At 35.8% G+C, this 11879-nt stretch overlaps 1 protein-coding gene across 3 annotated transcripts; it reads left to right on the plus strand.

The window, feature by feature from the left end:
• Positions 1-2451: 2451 nt before the first annotated feature.
• Positions 2452-8319, plus strand: LOC107662455 (secretory carrier-associated membrane protein 5). 3 transcript variants are annotated; one of them, XM_016452486.1, is made up of 8 exons: positions 2771-2882; positions 3304-3387; positions 4849-4904; positions 5094-5213; positions 5841-5997; positions 6110-6211; positions 6675-6792; positions 8051-8319. In XM_016452486.1, the coding sequence occupies exons 3-8, from the start codon at positions 4898-4900 to the stop codon at positions 8237-8239; spliced, it is 693 nt and encodes a 230-aa protein (XP_016307972.1). In that variant the 5' UTR covers positions 2771-2882; positions 3304-3387; positions 4849-4897; the 3' UTR covers positions 8240-8319. The 3 variants fall into 3 exon arrangements, with proteins under 3 accessions (XP_016307971.1, XP_016307972.1, XP_016307970.1); XM_016452485.1 differs by lacking the exons at positions 2771-2882; positions 3304-3387 and adding an exon at positions 2452-2669; XM_016452484.1 differs by lacking the exon at positions 3304-3387.
• The last annotated feature ends 3560 nt before the right edge of the window (positions 8320-11879 follow it).

The following is an 11879-nucleotide window of genomic DNA, read 5'->3' on the forward strand; positions in this document are numbered from 1 at the left end:
TATATATATAAATTAAATATTGAGAGAAATATACAATATAATATCATATTACATGGATATACAATTTACTGTAAGCACTGTAATATATATTTGTATTTTGTATTGTAATTACAATACAAATTACAAATATATACAGTATATTACACTACTTACAAATTACTGTAGGTTGTAATAAAATTCTGTATGTATTAAGTGATAAATGTATTAAGTACATAGTTGTTCTCATTTCGCTGTAAAGTTACAGAGCACTTAATATTGTTGCCAGAAGAATTTTAGAGATCAATTATGTATGAAAAAAATCAGGTCACTGTTTTGCTGAGGCATAAGCTTCAGAAAAGAGGCAGAAGAATATATATATATATATTAGAAACACTGCCACTAGTGATCTTTTGGTAATAACATTCTGTACATATAAAAGATGATAAATGTATTTATATATATATATATATATATATATATATATATATATACTCGCATTTGCAAAGTTTTTACTCGTAATTAGCTAGTAAATTTTACTATTACAAAGAAGCAGCAAGGAACACACTGAATTAAACCTGAAATTCCAAAGTAGAAAAAAGCTAAAATGGTATATACTTGTAAAATGTACTACAATAATCTTTGTTTTATTTGAAACTTCAAAAAATTTGAAGTGTACAAGTGAGACTTTAAGCTAGTCCCTTTATTACACTACTTACAAATTACTGTAGGTTGTAATAAAATTCTGTATGTATTAAGTGATAAATGTATTAAGTACATAGAAATATAATATGCAGTATATGCAGTAATATCATATATTACATATACAAATGACTGTAAGTACTGTAATATTTTATTTATATACATATATCTACAAATTACTGTAAGTAGTAAGCTTCTCTACAGCTAAGCAACCATTTTCCTGTGTGTTTCCTTTGAAAAAAATGGCCTGTATGTAATTTCTAAGAACTGTCTTATTTAGGATATGTATCTTAACGTGTTTTGCCATCATTCCCATTATTTCCTCCTAATGTGTGTGTCTGATACTCCTTTATATGTTATGAACTATATGTGATAAGTGTAAGAATTACACTGTAACATTTTTTTTTTTTTAAGTTGTTAATAACAGAGTATTGCAGTGCTTTTTACAAGAAAATATTATTTCAGGTTTTACCTCAAAATCTTTGTTAAAGATACTGTATATGCTTCAGTACCGTGGAGAGCGGCCTCGCGGCGTTTGAGGTCAGTGAGTGTGAAGGAATGAAGTCTCGCGAGTATAGAGGCCCCACGATCTGATGTATTCAGCATCACACACACTCACAACACACTCATCCCTGAGCGTGAAGGAATGAAGTCTCGCGAGTATAGAGGCCCCACGATCTGATGTATTCAGCATCACACACACTCACAACACACTCATCCCTGAGCGTGAAGGAATGAAGTCTCGCGAGTATAGAGGCCCCACGATCTGATGTATTCAGCATCACACACACTCACAACACACTCATCCCTGAGCGTGAAGGAATGAAGTCTCGCGAGTATAGAGGCCCCACGATCTGATGTATTCAGCATCACACACACTCACAACACACTCATCCCTGAGCGTGAAGGAATGAAGTCTCGCGAGTATAGAGGCCCCACGATCTGATGTATTCAGCATCACACACACTCACAACACACTCATCCCTGAGCGTGAAGGAATGAAGTCTCGCGAGTATAGAGGCCCCACGATCTGATGTATTCAGCATCACACACACTCACAACACACTCATCCCTGAGCGTGAAGGAATGAAGTCTCGCGAGTATAGAGGCCCCACGATCTGATGTATTCAGCATCACACACACTCACAACACACTCATCCCTGAGCGTGAAGGAATGAAGTCTCGCGAGTATAGAGGCCCCACGATCTGATGTATTCAGCATCACACACACTCACAACACACTCATCCCTGAGCGTGAAGGAATGAAGTCTCGCGAGTATAGAGGCCCCACGATCTGATGTATTCAGCATCACACACACTCACAACACACTCATCCCTGAGCGTGAAGGAATGAAGTCTCGCGAGTATAGAGGCCCCACGATCTGATGTATTCAGCATCACACACACTCACAACACACTCATCCCTGAGCGTGAAGGAATGAAGTCTCGCGAGTATAGAGGCCCCACGATCTGATGTATTCAGCATCACACACACTCACAACACACTCATCCCTGAGCGTGAAGGAATGAAGTCTCGCGAGTATAGAGGCCCCACGATCTGATGTATTCAGCATCACACACACTCACAACACACTCATCCCTGAGCGTGAAGGAATGAAGTCTCGCGAGTATAGAGGCCCCACGATCTGATGTATTCAGCATCACACACACTCACAACACACTCATCCCTGAGCGTGAAGGAATGAAGTCTCGCGAGTATAGAGGCCCCACGATCTGATGTATTCAGCATCACACACACTCACAACACACTCATCCCTCGCGGAACGGATGCTCATCTCCGCGCGTGCGTGTGTAGGAGTGCCGTGACGTGACTTTTTTCACTCCCATATTCCCAGTATCGTCTCATAAGCATAACGGATTTGGAAAACATCACCATCACAAGTGCATCGATCATTGAATGGAAAGTGGGTTTATTAGATGCGAGTGGGCGCGTGCATCGGCAACATATTATTGGGTGAGCGCTCGAGAAGGTAAGGGGAACGGTTTTCAGCCATGCTTTTCACTTTCTCACCCGTGTTTTTCACATGTATGCATTCAGAACAGATGTGTTGTGTCTTATTTACATGGAAAATCAGAAATACGTGCGATCTTAGCTTGCACTGTTGAATAAAACGCCTCCCCGTTCAGCACCATCTTTTCGCTTGAAGGGCGCTCTGCTCTGCTCGACCTCGATCCGCTCTGAAGTGAGTCCAAATGTTTTAGCTAAATATTCTCTTGCTTTTGTTTTCTCCATCTCGCGTTTTATAATGATACCTCCCATTTGGATGAATGGAATATAACGTTATGGCAACTAGATTATCATTTCATATCTATGTACCACCCTGGCGACATGCCCGTCACATTGCAACCGGGTTTGGCTAGATCCGAGCGAGAAAAACCGACCTGCAATCGGTTGATAATAATCGCTGCGAATAAATGGTTGATAATAATCGCTGCGAATAAACGCCACATAATAAATAATTAAACGTGTAGTCGCTAAGAATAAACGTTTGTGAATATTCGCTACAAACGGTTTATAATAATCGCTACCAAACGACTCGTTAAATGTTCGAATTGTTCGAATCATTCTTTATTCGATTAACTCTAATCGTGTCGTCTTGACAGATGAATACGGTCAAATAATGGAGGATTCAGTTACCAGGCCTCATAAACCTGTATTCCTTATTAATTTCGAACAGCAAATGAGAGGTAATGATAATAACAATCCACAGTTACAGTGTGACAATCACTATTTTTCATGTTTGAAAATATTCCAATATTACTCAGAATTTAGCAATATTACATTTTTAGCGTCATGCAAATGCATTAATCTGATTGTCATAAAAACATTAAAACAGTGTTTTATAAAAATGTTAGTAATCGGAACTTGGAATATTAATCTGGAATTAATGGAATATTCACAGTGAATTAATGCATTATGTGAATCTCTAAACAGAAGGTGTAAAAAAATAAAGCTATATTCAGGCCAACTTGGGAATTTCCTGTGGGTTTTTAGAAATAGTTTTAAGAGTTGTTAGCTTTGGATTTATAAATTCATTTTTGTGATAAACATTACTTGAAGATATTTTTACCTTTTGTTCTACAAACACAAAGTAATGCTTCAAACAGATTTTTGAAGCCGCTGTTTAAAAAAAAAAAAAAAAAAAGTCTTTGTATTATCAGAATATTAATCATTCCAAAAATAATGTGCTTATCAGTGTTGCTGTTACGGACTGCTCAGAGACTGAGTGCGGATCCAAATGCAGTGTTTATTAGGAAAGTCCAGAATCGAAATCAGACAGCAGGCAAGGGTCAACACCAGTGTTGCCAACTGCTTTCAATTGAAAGTAGCTAAAACTGGTAGCTAAATGTCACTAGATGACATCACAATGGCAAATTCACTGATCTATATAAAGATGAACGTAGATCAGTGGGCAAGATGAGAACTTAGATAAGGTTTGTCCAAGCAGTTGCTGTATTTGTCCCTAAACTTTTGAAAAAAGTCTCAAAAGGGGCGGGGAAGTCGCTAATCTAGCTACAAAGTAGCTAAATTGGCAACACTGGTCAACACACAGGCAATCAGTCCAACTAAACAACAAGGCAGAGAACACAGGCAAAGAGTCCAAAAACCAAGATAAATATAAACAGGAGAACCGCTCAGAGATGCAGTGTAACACTTACAAGACTTCACAAAGAATGACACACTAAACCAGACTTATATAGGGTGAGCAGACAGGGTAAATGAGACACAGGTGCAAACAGTGAGTGTTGATGAGTCCGGGCAAAGGATTATGGGAAATGAAGTTTTTGATGAAGTGGTAGAAGTCTGGGATGGAGTGCCCTCTAGTGAAGCTCACGGGCACTCCAGCTAGAGAGCATGACAGTTGCAGGCTGCTTAAGGTTTATAAGTGTCAAATTTGTAATACTGAATAAGGAATCATTCCCTTTATTAGGGATGCTGGATCTAGCTTGTGTGCTAAGTTGTGTTTACTCAAGTTATTCCATTGTTACCAGGCCGTTTTACTAACCAAAGGCAAGCTTCCCTTTCACATTGGAATATATTGGATAATGATGAGGTTATAACCTCTTGTAGCCTATTATGAGCACTCCTTACAGTGTTTCATTGCAGTGTGTGAATTTGTTGTGTGTCTGTAATGTGTGTTTTTACAGGTTTTTAAATATTAAAATTTGACGTTGGTGATCTGAAAAAAGAATCTCCATGGCAGGTGAGAGCGTGTAACTTTCTTAAACCAAACTGAATTGTTAACATATTCAAGTACCATGGTATTTACATGGTACTGTAAGGTATTTCAAAGAATTGCATGGTCCTATCATGGTACATGACCAAAGTACTATGGCATGTTTTATTAGTTTTGTTGGTGAACCAGGACTTTAATTTGTGTTTTTCCCCACAGAAAACAATTTCCCTCCTCTTCCACGGTTCATTCCACTGAAACCATGTTTTTACCAAGACTTCAACGAGATCCCAGACCACCAGCGTACAATGTGCAAACGACTGTATTACCTATGGATATGTACGTTGATAAAAATATTTCAGCATTTATTATATTATTTTGTGATATTCTCAGTGCATGTAATTTTATGCTCACTGTGGTGTCTGCACTGAGTAGATTGCAATCATGTGGCTTTATTTGCCATTACAGTGTCACCTTTGTTTTCAGTGTAAACACTGAGAGAAACAGACACACAAAAACTTGTTGATCTGTCAGTCCACAAGTAAAAATGTGGGGTGTCATATTACTCTTGTGTTATTGTCCAGTTTACTATGCTATAATAAGAATCACAAGCATTAGATTTGCTTTTGCAATGTAGGATATTCACAAAAGTCCTTTTATTTATTAGCGCACTAATGGGAACTAATGGTTTGTTGAGATAAATGAAAATTTGTATTAGTATCTAAAATGAATTCTAGATTTGAGGTAGATTACTTAGCAATTAGATTTTAGTCATTGTATGTCATACATGTGCACATTTTTTGGTATCTGCCCTGTTCCAGTGACAATTTCAGTTTTCCTTGTAATGTATCCATCAAATTATGAAACAAATACAATATTTACATATAAATGATATTTAGACATTCATTATAACGAAATTAAATTAGGTTTTTTAATGAAATTCTTTCTGTTTTTTCCCCCTCACAGTGAATAGTGCCACCCTAGCAGTGAACCTGATTGGCTGTCTAGCATGGATGTGCGGAGGGGGCGGGGCAACCAATTTTGGGATGGCCATTCTGTGGCTAATACTGTTCACCCCATGCTCATACGTGTGCTGGTTTAGGCCCATCTACAAGGCCTTCAAGTGAGTTCAATTAATGATGAGCTGTGGCATTCCGAGATGTTTTAAAATAGTCTTTGAGTTGTAATCGTGTCATTGTGCACAACCCGAATGCAGTTAACTTTTTCTTTCACAGGACGGACAGTTCTTTCAACTTCATGGCATTCTTTTTTGTCTTCATGGCGCAAGTGGTGATTAGTATCATCCAGAGTGTTGGAATCCCAGGATGGGGAGTGTGGTAAGAACTGCTCATAGTGTTTAAGAAATTGGATGGATGGATGGATGGATGGATGGATGGATGGATAGATAGATAGATAGATAGATAGATAGATAAACCATTATGGTGGATTAAATAAACAACTCAACATGCTAGGTCAAAGTAACCCATGGTTGGGTGTGTCCATATTTAACCCAGCAGTGGTTTGCAAAACAACCCAAACTGGGTTATTTTCAACCCAACAGTAGTGTAGATAGATACAGCAAATCTGGGTCAGTTCCAGTTGCGTTACCCTATAGAAACTCAAATGACTCATATACTTTCTTGCGTCACATAATATTTTTAGCGCACATATATTATAGTCTGTTTAGATTTTATTAGGATGTCATGTCATATTCTGAATTTATAGTCTTTTCATGTAGTTTACTTTCTAACTACCATGTTAATGAGGAGAATATGTCTTCTTTATGTACTTGTATTACAGTGGCTGGCTGGCCACCATCACTTTTTTCAGCACTAATATTGGCTCTGCTGTTGTTATGCTGATTCCAACCATAATGTTCACCGCCGTGGCTGTTCTCTCGTTCATTGCGCTCACCAAGGTACCCGTTACTGTTCCTCCATCATTATTGTTTTGAACATACAAAGGTCTCATGATATTTCCTGAAATTCAAGCAATTACTCATTTATGCTGAGGGTAATACCTTAATATTAACAATATTGTTTTTTGTTGATTAACATTACAGTACTCTCCTACTTCTCTTTTTTTCCTGTACAGTTTTTCCTGCAGAGTTTCTGAAGAGGGTCTTGTGCTCAGATTTACTAAAAAAGTTTTAAAATGTTTAATTGAAAATGTTTAATTGTTTTTTTTATTAATATCTGCAATTTATTTATTATTGGTTGTATAAATTTTTTTACTGGCATATCAGCCACAATATGTAATTATACACAATTTAGTAACAGTATTCTTTAACAATTATTGAAATTAATATAAATTTGTATACTGTACATTATAATGTGGTCATAAGTATTTTTGCTTTAAAACATTTAACAGTGTGTTTTTTGTTATTTTAGACAAAATATTATAAAATCATGTTTTTATTATTATTTTTTATTTAATATCCTCCATTCATCGGTTATTGGTTCTATGAAAATAGTTATTGGCTTACGTATTGGCCACTATTTTTAATCTTTAAAAACACTAATAATCTAATAACAGTAATCTTTAACAGTAATGGAAATGAATAACCATTTTTATACTGTACATTATAATGTTGTGATGCCCAAATTCACTTTAAAACATCTAAAACGTTTGATTTTAGTGAGTGTTTTTATTACTATTTTACACAAAATATTATAGAATAATTTTTTTTTTATATCTGCCATTTATCAGTTATTGGTTGTATGAAATTAATTATTGGCTTACATATCAGATACTACTTTGAATCTTTAAAAACACTAGTAACAGTAGACTTTAACAAGTGTCTAGAATATTTTGGACAATTGTTATTATTATTATTATTATTAATAAATATTTGCCATTTATTGGTTCTATGAAAATAATTACTGACTTACATGTCAGCCACCTTTTAAATATCCATTATTTATAATTTTATAGCTCTATCCTCTAAATGCTGACAATTATCAAATTTTTGGTCTATTTTTCTTAGGATTCCTGAGCAAAGTAGATATTTTGTAGCAAAGTCAATGGTTAAATGAAAGCAAGTCTGTATATTGAACATCTAATATATATTCTGATTTTGTCAAACTGGATAAATTAATTGTCGCCTGGTTAGAACACGTGATCTGCTGAGCTATAAAAGGTCAACTTTTGAGCAATAAAATTGTCTTCTGTCTCAGGTTCACAACTTGTACCGTGGCAGCGGGGGCAGCATGAGCAAGGCTCAGGAAGAATGGACCACCGGCGCTTGGAAGAACCCTCACGTCCAACAGGCAGCACAGCAGGCAGCTATGGGGGCTGCGCAGGGGGCCATGCAGGGTCAACAGTACTCGGCTGCCCCAACTTACAACTATGATGAGCCAATGTAGATCCTTTTCAGCCACAATGGGGGGAGGGGACAGAAACAGGGTATTTGGAGGGGGCGTTCCAGAGGGCTAAAGTCAGTGGTTGAAATCAGAATCAGAATGAGCTTTATTGCCAGGTATGTTTACACATATGAGGAATTTGTTTTCGTGAGAAGCTTCCACAGTGTAACAGAGTGACAGTGACAGAACAAAAAACACAGATAATAAAAAATAAAAAATAGAGCAAGTAATGGGGGAAGGGAGAAAGGAAAGATATAAGACAATTTGAATTCAAACAAGTTTCCACCAGTACAACAATATATGAGCTTTTGCTTAAACTGTTTTACAAGTGTGTGATAGTTTAAGGAGTTGCTTTCGGTATTTAGAACCACTCAATAGGAAAATATCAGTCTTGCCATGTGGTATTACGGCAGATTTAATGTAGTGTTTCTCCACTTATCGTGTTTCAAACATGGCTGAACTAGAGCACCAGTAAGGAAACATTCCAAAGCTCACTATGTTTCTATAGTAACTAGATTCTCAGATTCGTCTGTGTGGTATTTGCAAGCCAGTTCTATGTTTTGTTTGGCTGTTAGTATTCAAGAACACATTTCCACTATTTAGCAAACGCATCTTTACTCTCACGTCTTACAAATAAACGTACGTTTTATGCACTAAGAGAAGAAATTATCAGCTTTTGGAAGTAAATTGACTGGTATTTACTTGATCTTGCAGTTGAAAAAGTATAAACCCAGTTAACAGGGAACGTTCTGAGAACTTTGGCAATGTTCTCTCAAAGTTATGAACAAACGTTCTTCTAGTAACGTTCAATGTTCGTTCAAAGTTATCTGGTCTTTAATAATGTTCTCGAATGTTAGCACAGTGTTATTCATACACCATTCATGAAACGTTTTTTCTTCTAAAACGTTTTAGTTGGACATTCGTCTAACGTTTTTTAAATATTACTAATTGTTTCAGAATATTCAGGGAGCACATTCCCATAATGTTTGCAAAATGTTCCGTTTTGTCTAACTAAGAAACGTTTTCACAACTTAATGGGAACGTTAGCAAAACGTTCTTAGAACATATTTTTGTTTGCTGGGAAGTTTATAAACATTACATTGTTTCTGTTGAGCACTTTACATCAAGTGCAAGTACAAAGAAAGTTTGTTTTCATTTTTTGTGAAGGTACAAGGAAAGCCATATGTTTATGTTGTTTTAGTTCGTGTGTAATCGCATCGTATTTTCGTTTGCGTTAAAGGTTGTTGACATTTTAGTGAATGCAGTTGTGTTTATTAACATTGTTTTCTTTACCTCAGGATTTAATCGTCTCATTTTACTGCTGATGTACTGTAGCTGAGGTTCGGCTAACGAAATTGATTGGACGAAATATTTGTACATGTACATGTTGTACGTTTGTACAATAATTGATTTAAACGCTCTCGAATAGAGTATGTATTTAATCTGCTCTTAGCTACAGACTTGTTATATATTTCAATCCATTATGATCTGAATCTGCGATGAAGGCTGATATTTTTTTTTTTTAAATTTTTTTTTATGCATTTAGCAGACGCTTTTATCCAAAGCAACTTACAGTACATTCAGGCTATACATTTTTTACCAGTATGTTTTAATGTTCTCATTGTCACAGAAATCGTATCTGTTGGTTTGCGTATAATCTCAGATTGAATTTCAGTAATTTCTGCAAAATATGGCTTCATGGTGGTTTATTCCTCACTGGTTTAAACCCTACAAGTAAAGCATATTATGAAGTAATATTGTCTCAAGTACAGTATACAGTATGGTATCATATTAGTTATTAATTACTCTCATAGTGATGTACTGTAGTCCTTTGCATCTCCCCAACATTATGTCCATGTCTAACCATTTTTCTTTACATTTTCTGAAAATATTTTCTCTATTATGCATCGACAAGCAATTTCTGTGTGAAATTCCTGAATTACAGATATCTAGAGATTATTTAAACTCTTTCAGACCTGAAAATTGTGGATTTGTTATATACAGTAGAGAATTTATTTAGATTTGTTGTTCCAATTCAACGGAATTTACAGTCTGAGGAGCTAGTGATGAATAGATGCTTGACTGTGAAACTGGGTCAGTTATATGAAAATAGAGTATGAAATAGTTTAAAATAATAGTGTACAATATATGTAATATGTCATCTCAATGTCTGTATCAAGGCTTGTAAAATACTTGCAATCATTTCAAGAACTGTGAAACATCAATTCGCCCATGTGTGATACTATTCATGTATGTTTGGGGAGTTTTTCTATGTGCTTTTTTGTTTCTGTAAAGATCTTTTTGTTGAAATTTCGATAATGTGTGTATTTGGATGTTTTTGAATGTAGCTTGTTCCACAATGTGATGTTTAGTACACTATTGTGGGCCTTGGTAAGACAGGACTTCCTGTGCAAAGCTTTGGCTGAGGTTTCATCCCTAACGGACACCCATAGTCCTCTTGTGCCCTCAAGTGGACTGGATGTGTAAAATTTACCTGTTTGTTTTCTGGCAGTAGCCTAATAAGAAAACATTGACAGAAGCAATATCGGTTTCTGTCATGCATGATTTGATCACATCAACAAGTGTGAATGTTATATTTCAGCCGCACCAGCAAAAGCTAAGGTCACTGTCCTTTCCAAGTCCCGCCATGTTTTTTTTGTGCCCTGATCTTCATGCCTGTGTATCCCAACAGTAGATAAAGCCTTGTTCATACTGTAAAGTTAAATGAGTGGAAAGATGCCAGTAGAGAAACAGATAGTGGTCTTTGTATAGTGAGTTGTGTGTGGTGCTTGGTAAATTTGTGAATTGGAACCAAACCTTGTGCCATGTGTACAAAGGCACTCTGTATGTGTGTAGATGTTAATTATTTTGTCAAGTCTAAAGTGGAATGTATTGTTGACTTGGAGACAAGAACTACTGTCCAGTACATTTTACAGGTTTCCATTTTTATTTACTTCTCTTTTTATTTATTTATTTTTTTCCTTGAATTATAAGAGTCAAACATTTAAATTACTTTGTACTAATATCAATTTAGCCATATTTTTTCCCCTCAGCTACTATATTTAGTGTACTTAATTTGTATTTAATGCAATGTAAACCTTAACATGTTAGGTTTCTTGAGAAAAGCTATACTTAAAAATCAATCAATCATGCAAACATGAAGCTCAATAGTTGTGATTTCTAAAGGTGGTTGTTTTTGAAGTTTGAGATGAATTGTTTTTTGGGTCATTTTGTATTACTTTTATATTATTTTGTCTCTCCCTGATGGATAATAAACATCTAGGCCTGGTTTCACAGACAGGGCTTAGGTTAAGCCAGGATTAGGCCATAGTTCAATTAGGACATTTAAGTATATTTGATAAGTGTGCCTTAGAAAAAACATGACTGGTGTGCATCTTGAGACAAATCAATAGTACCAACATATTTTAAGATATGTCAGTGCAAGTTTCTTACAGTTAAAACAGAACAGACATGCACACATGCATTTTAGTCTGGGACTAGGCTTAAGCCTTGTCTGTGAAACTGGGGAATAATGTTGCATTCTGTGTCCAAGTCCATTCAGGGTCATTAAACTTTAATAGTCTACTAAAACTAAAATCAAACCCACATTACTTACGTTATTTAAAAAAAAAAAAATTAAAAA

Source organism: Sinocyclocheilus anshuiensis, unplaced genomic scaffold (assembly GCF_001515605.1).
Source record: "Sinocyclocheilus anshuiensis isolate Anshui unplaced genomic scaffold, SAMN03320099.WGS_v1.1 scaffold807, whole genome shotgun sequence".
Classification (NCBI taxonomy): Eukaryota; Metazoa; Chordata; class Actinopteri; order Cypriniformes; family Cyprinidae; genus Sinocyclocheilus; species Sinocyclocheilus anshuiensis.

Excerpts from the sequence above, each read along its gene's own strand:
- LOC107662455 (XM_016452485.1), top strand. Across the intron at positions 6,212-6,674 it reads ATCCCAGGATGGGGAGTGTG|TGGCTGGCTGGCCACCATCA; the intron begins GTAAGAACTGCT and ends CTTGTATTACAG. Across the intron at positions 6,793-8,050 it reads CGTTCATTGCGCTCACCAAG|GTTCACAACTTGTACCGTGG; the intron begins GTACCCGTTACT and ends CTTCTGTCTCAG.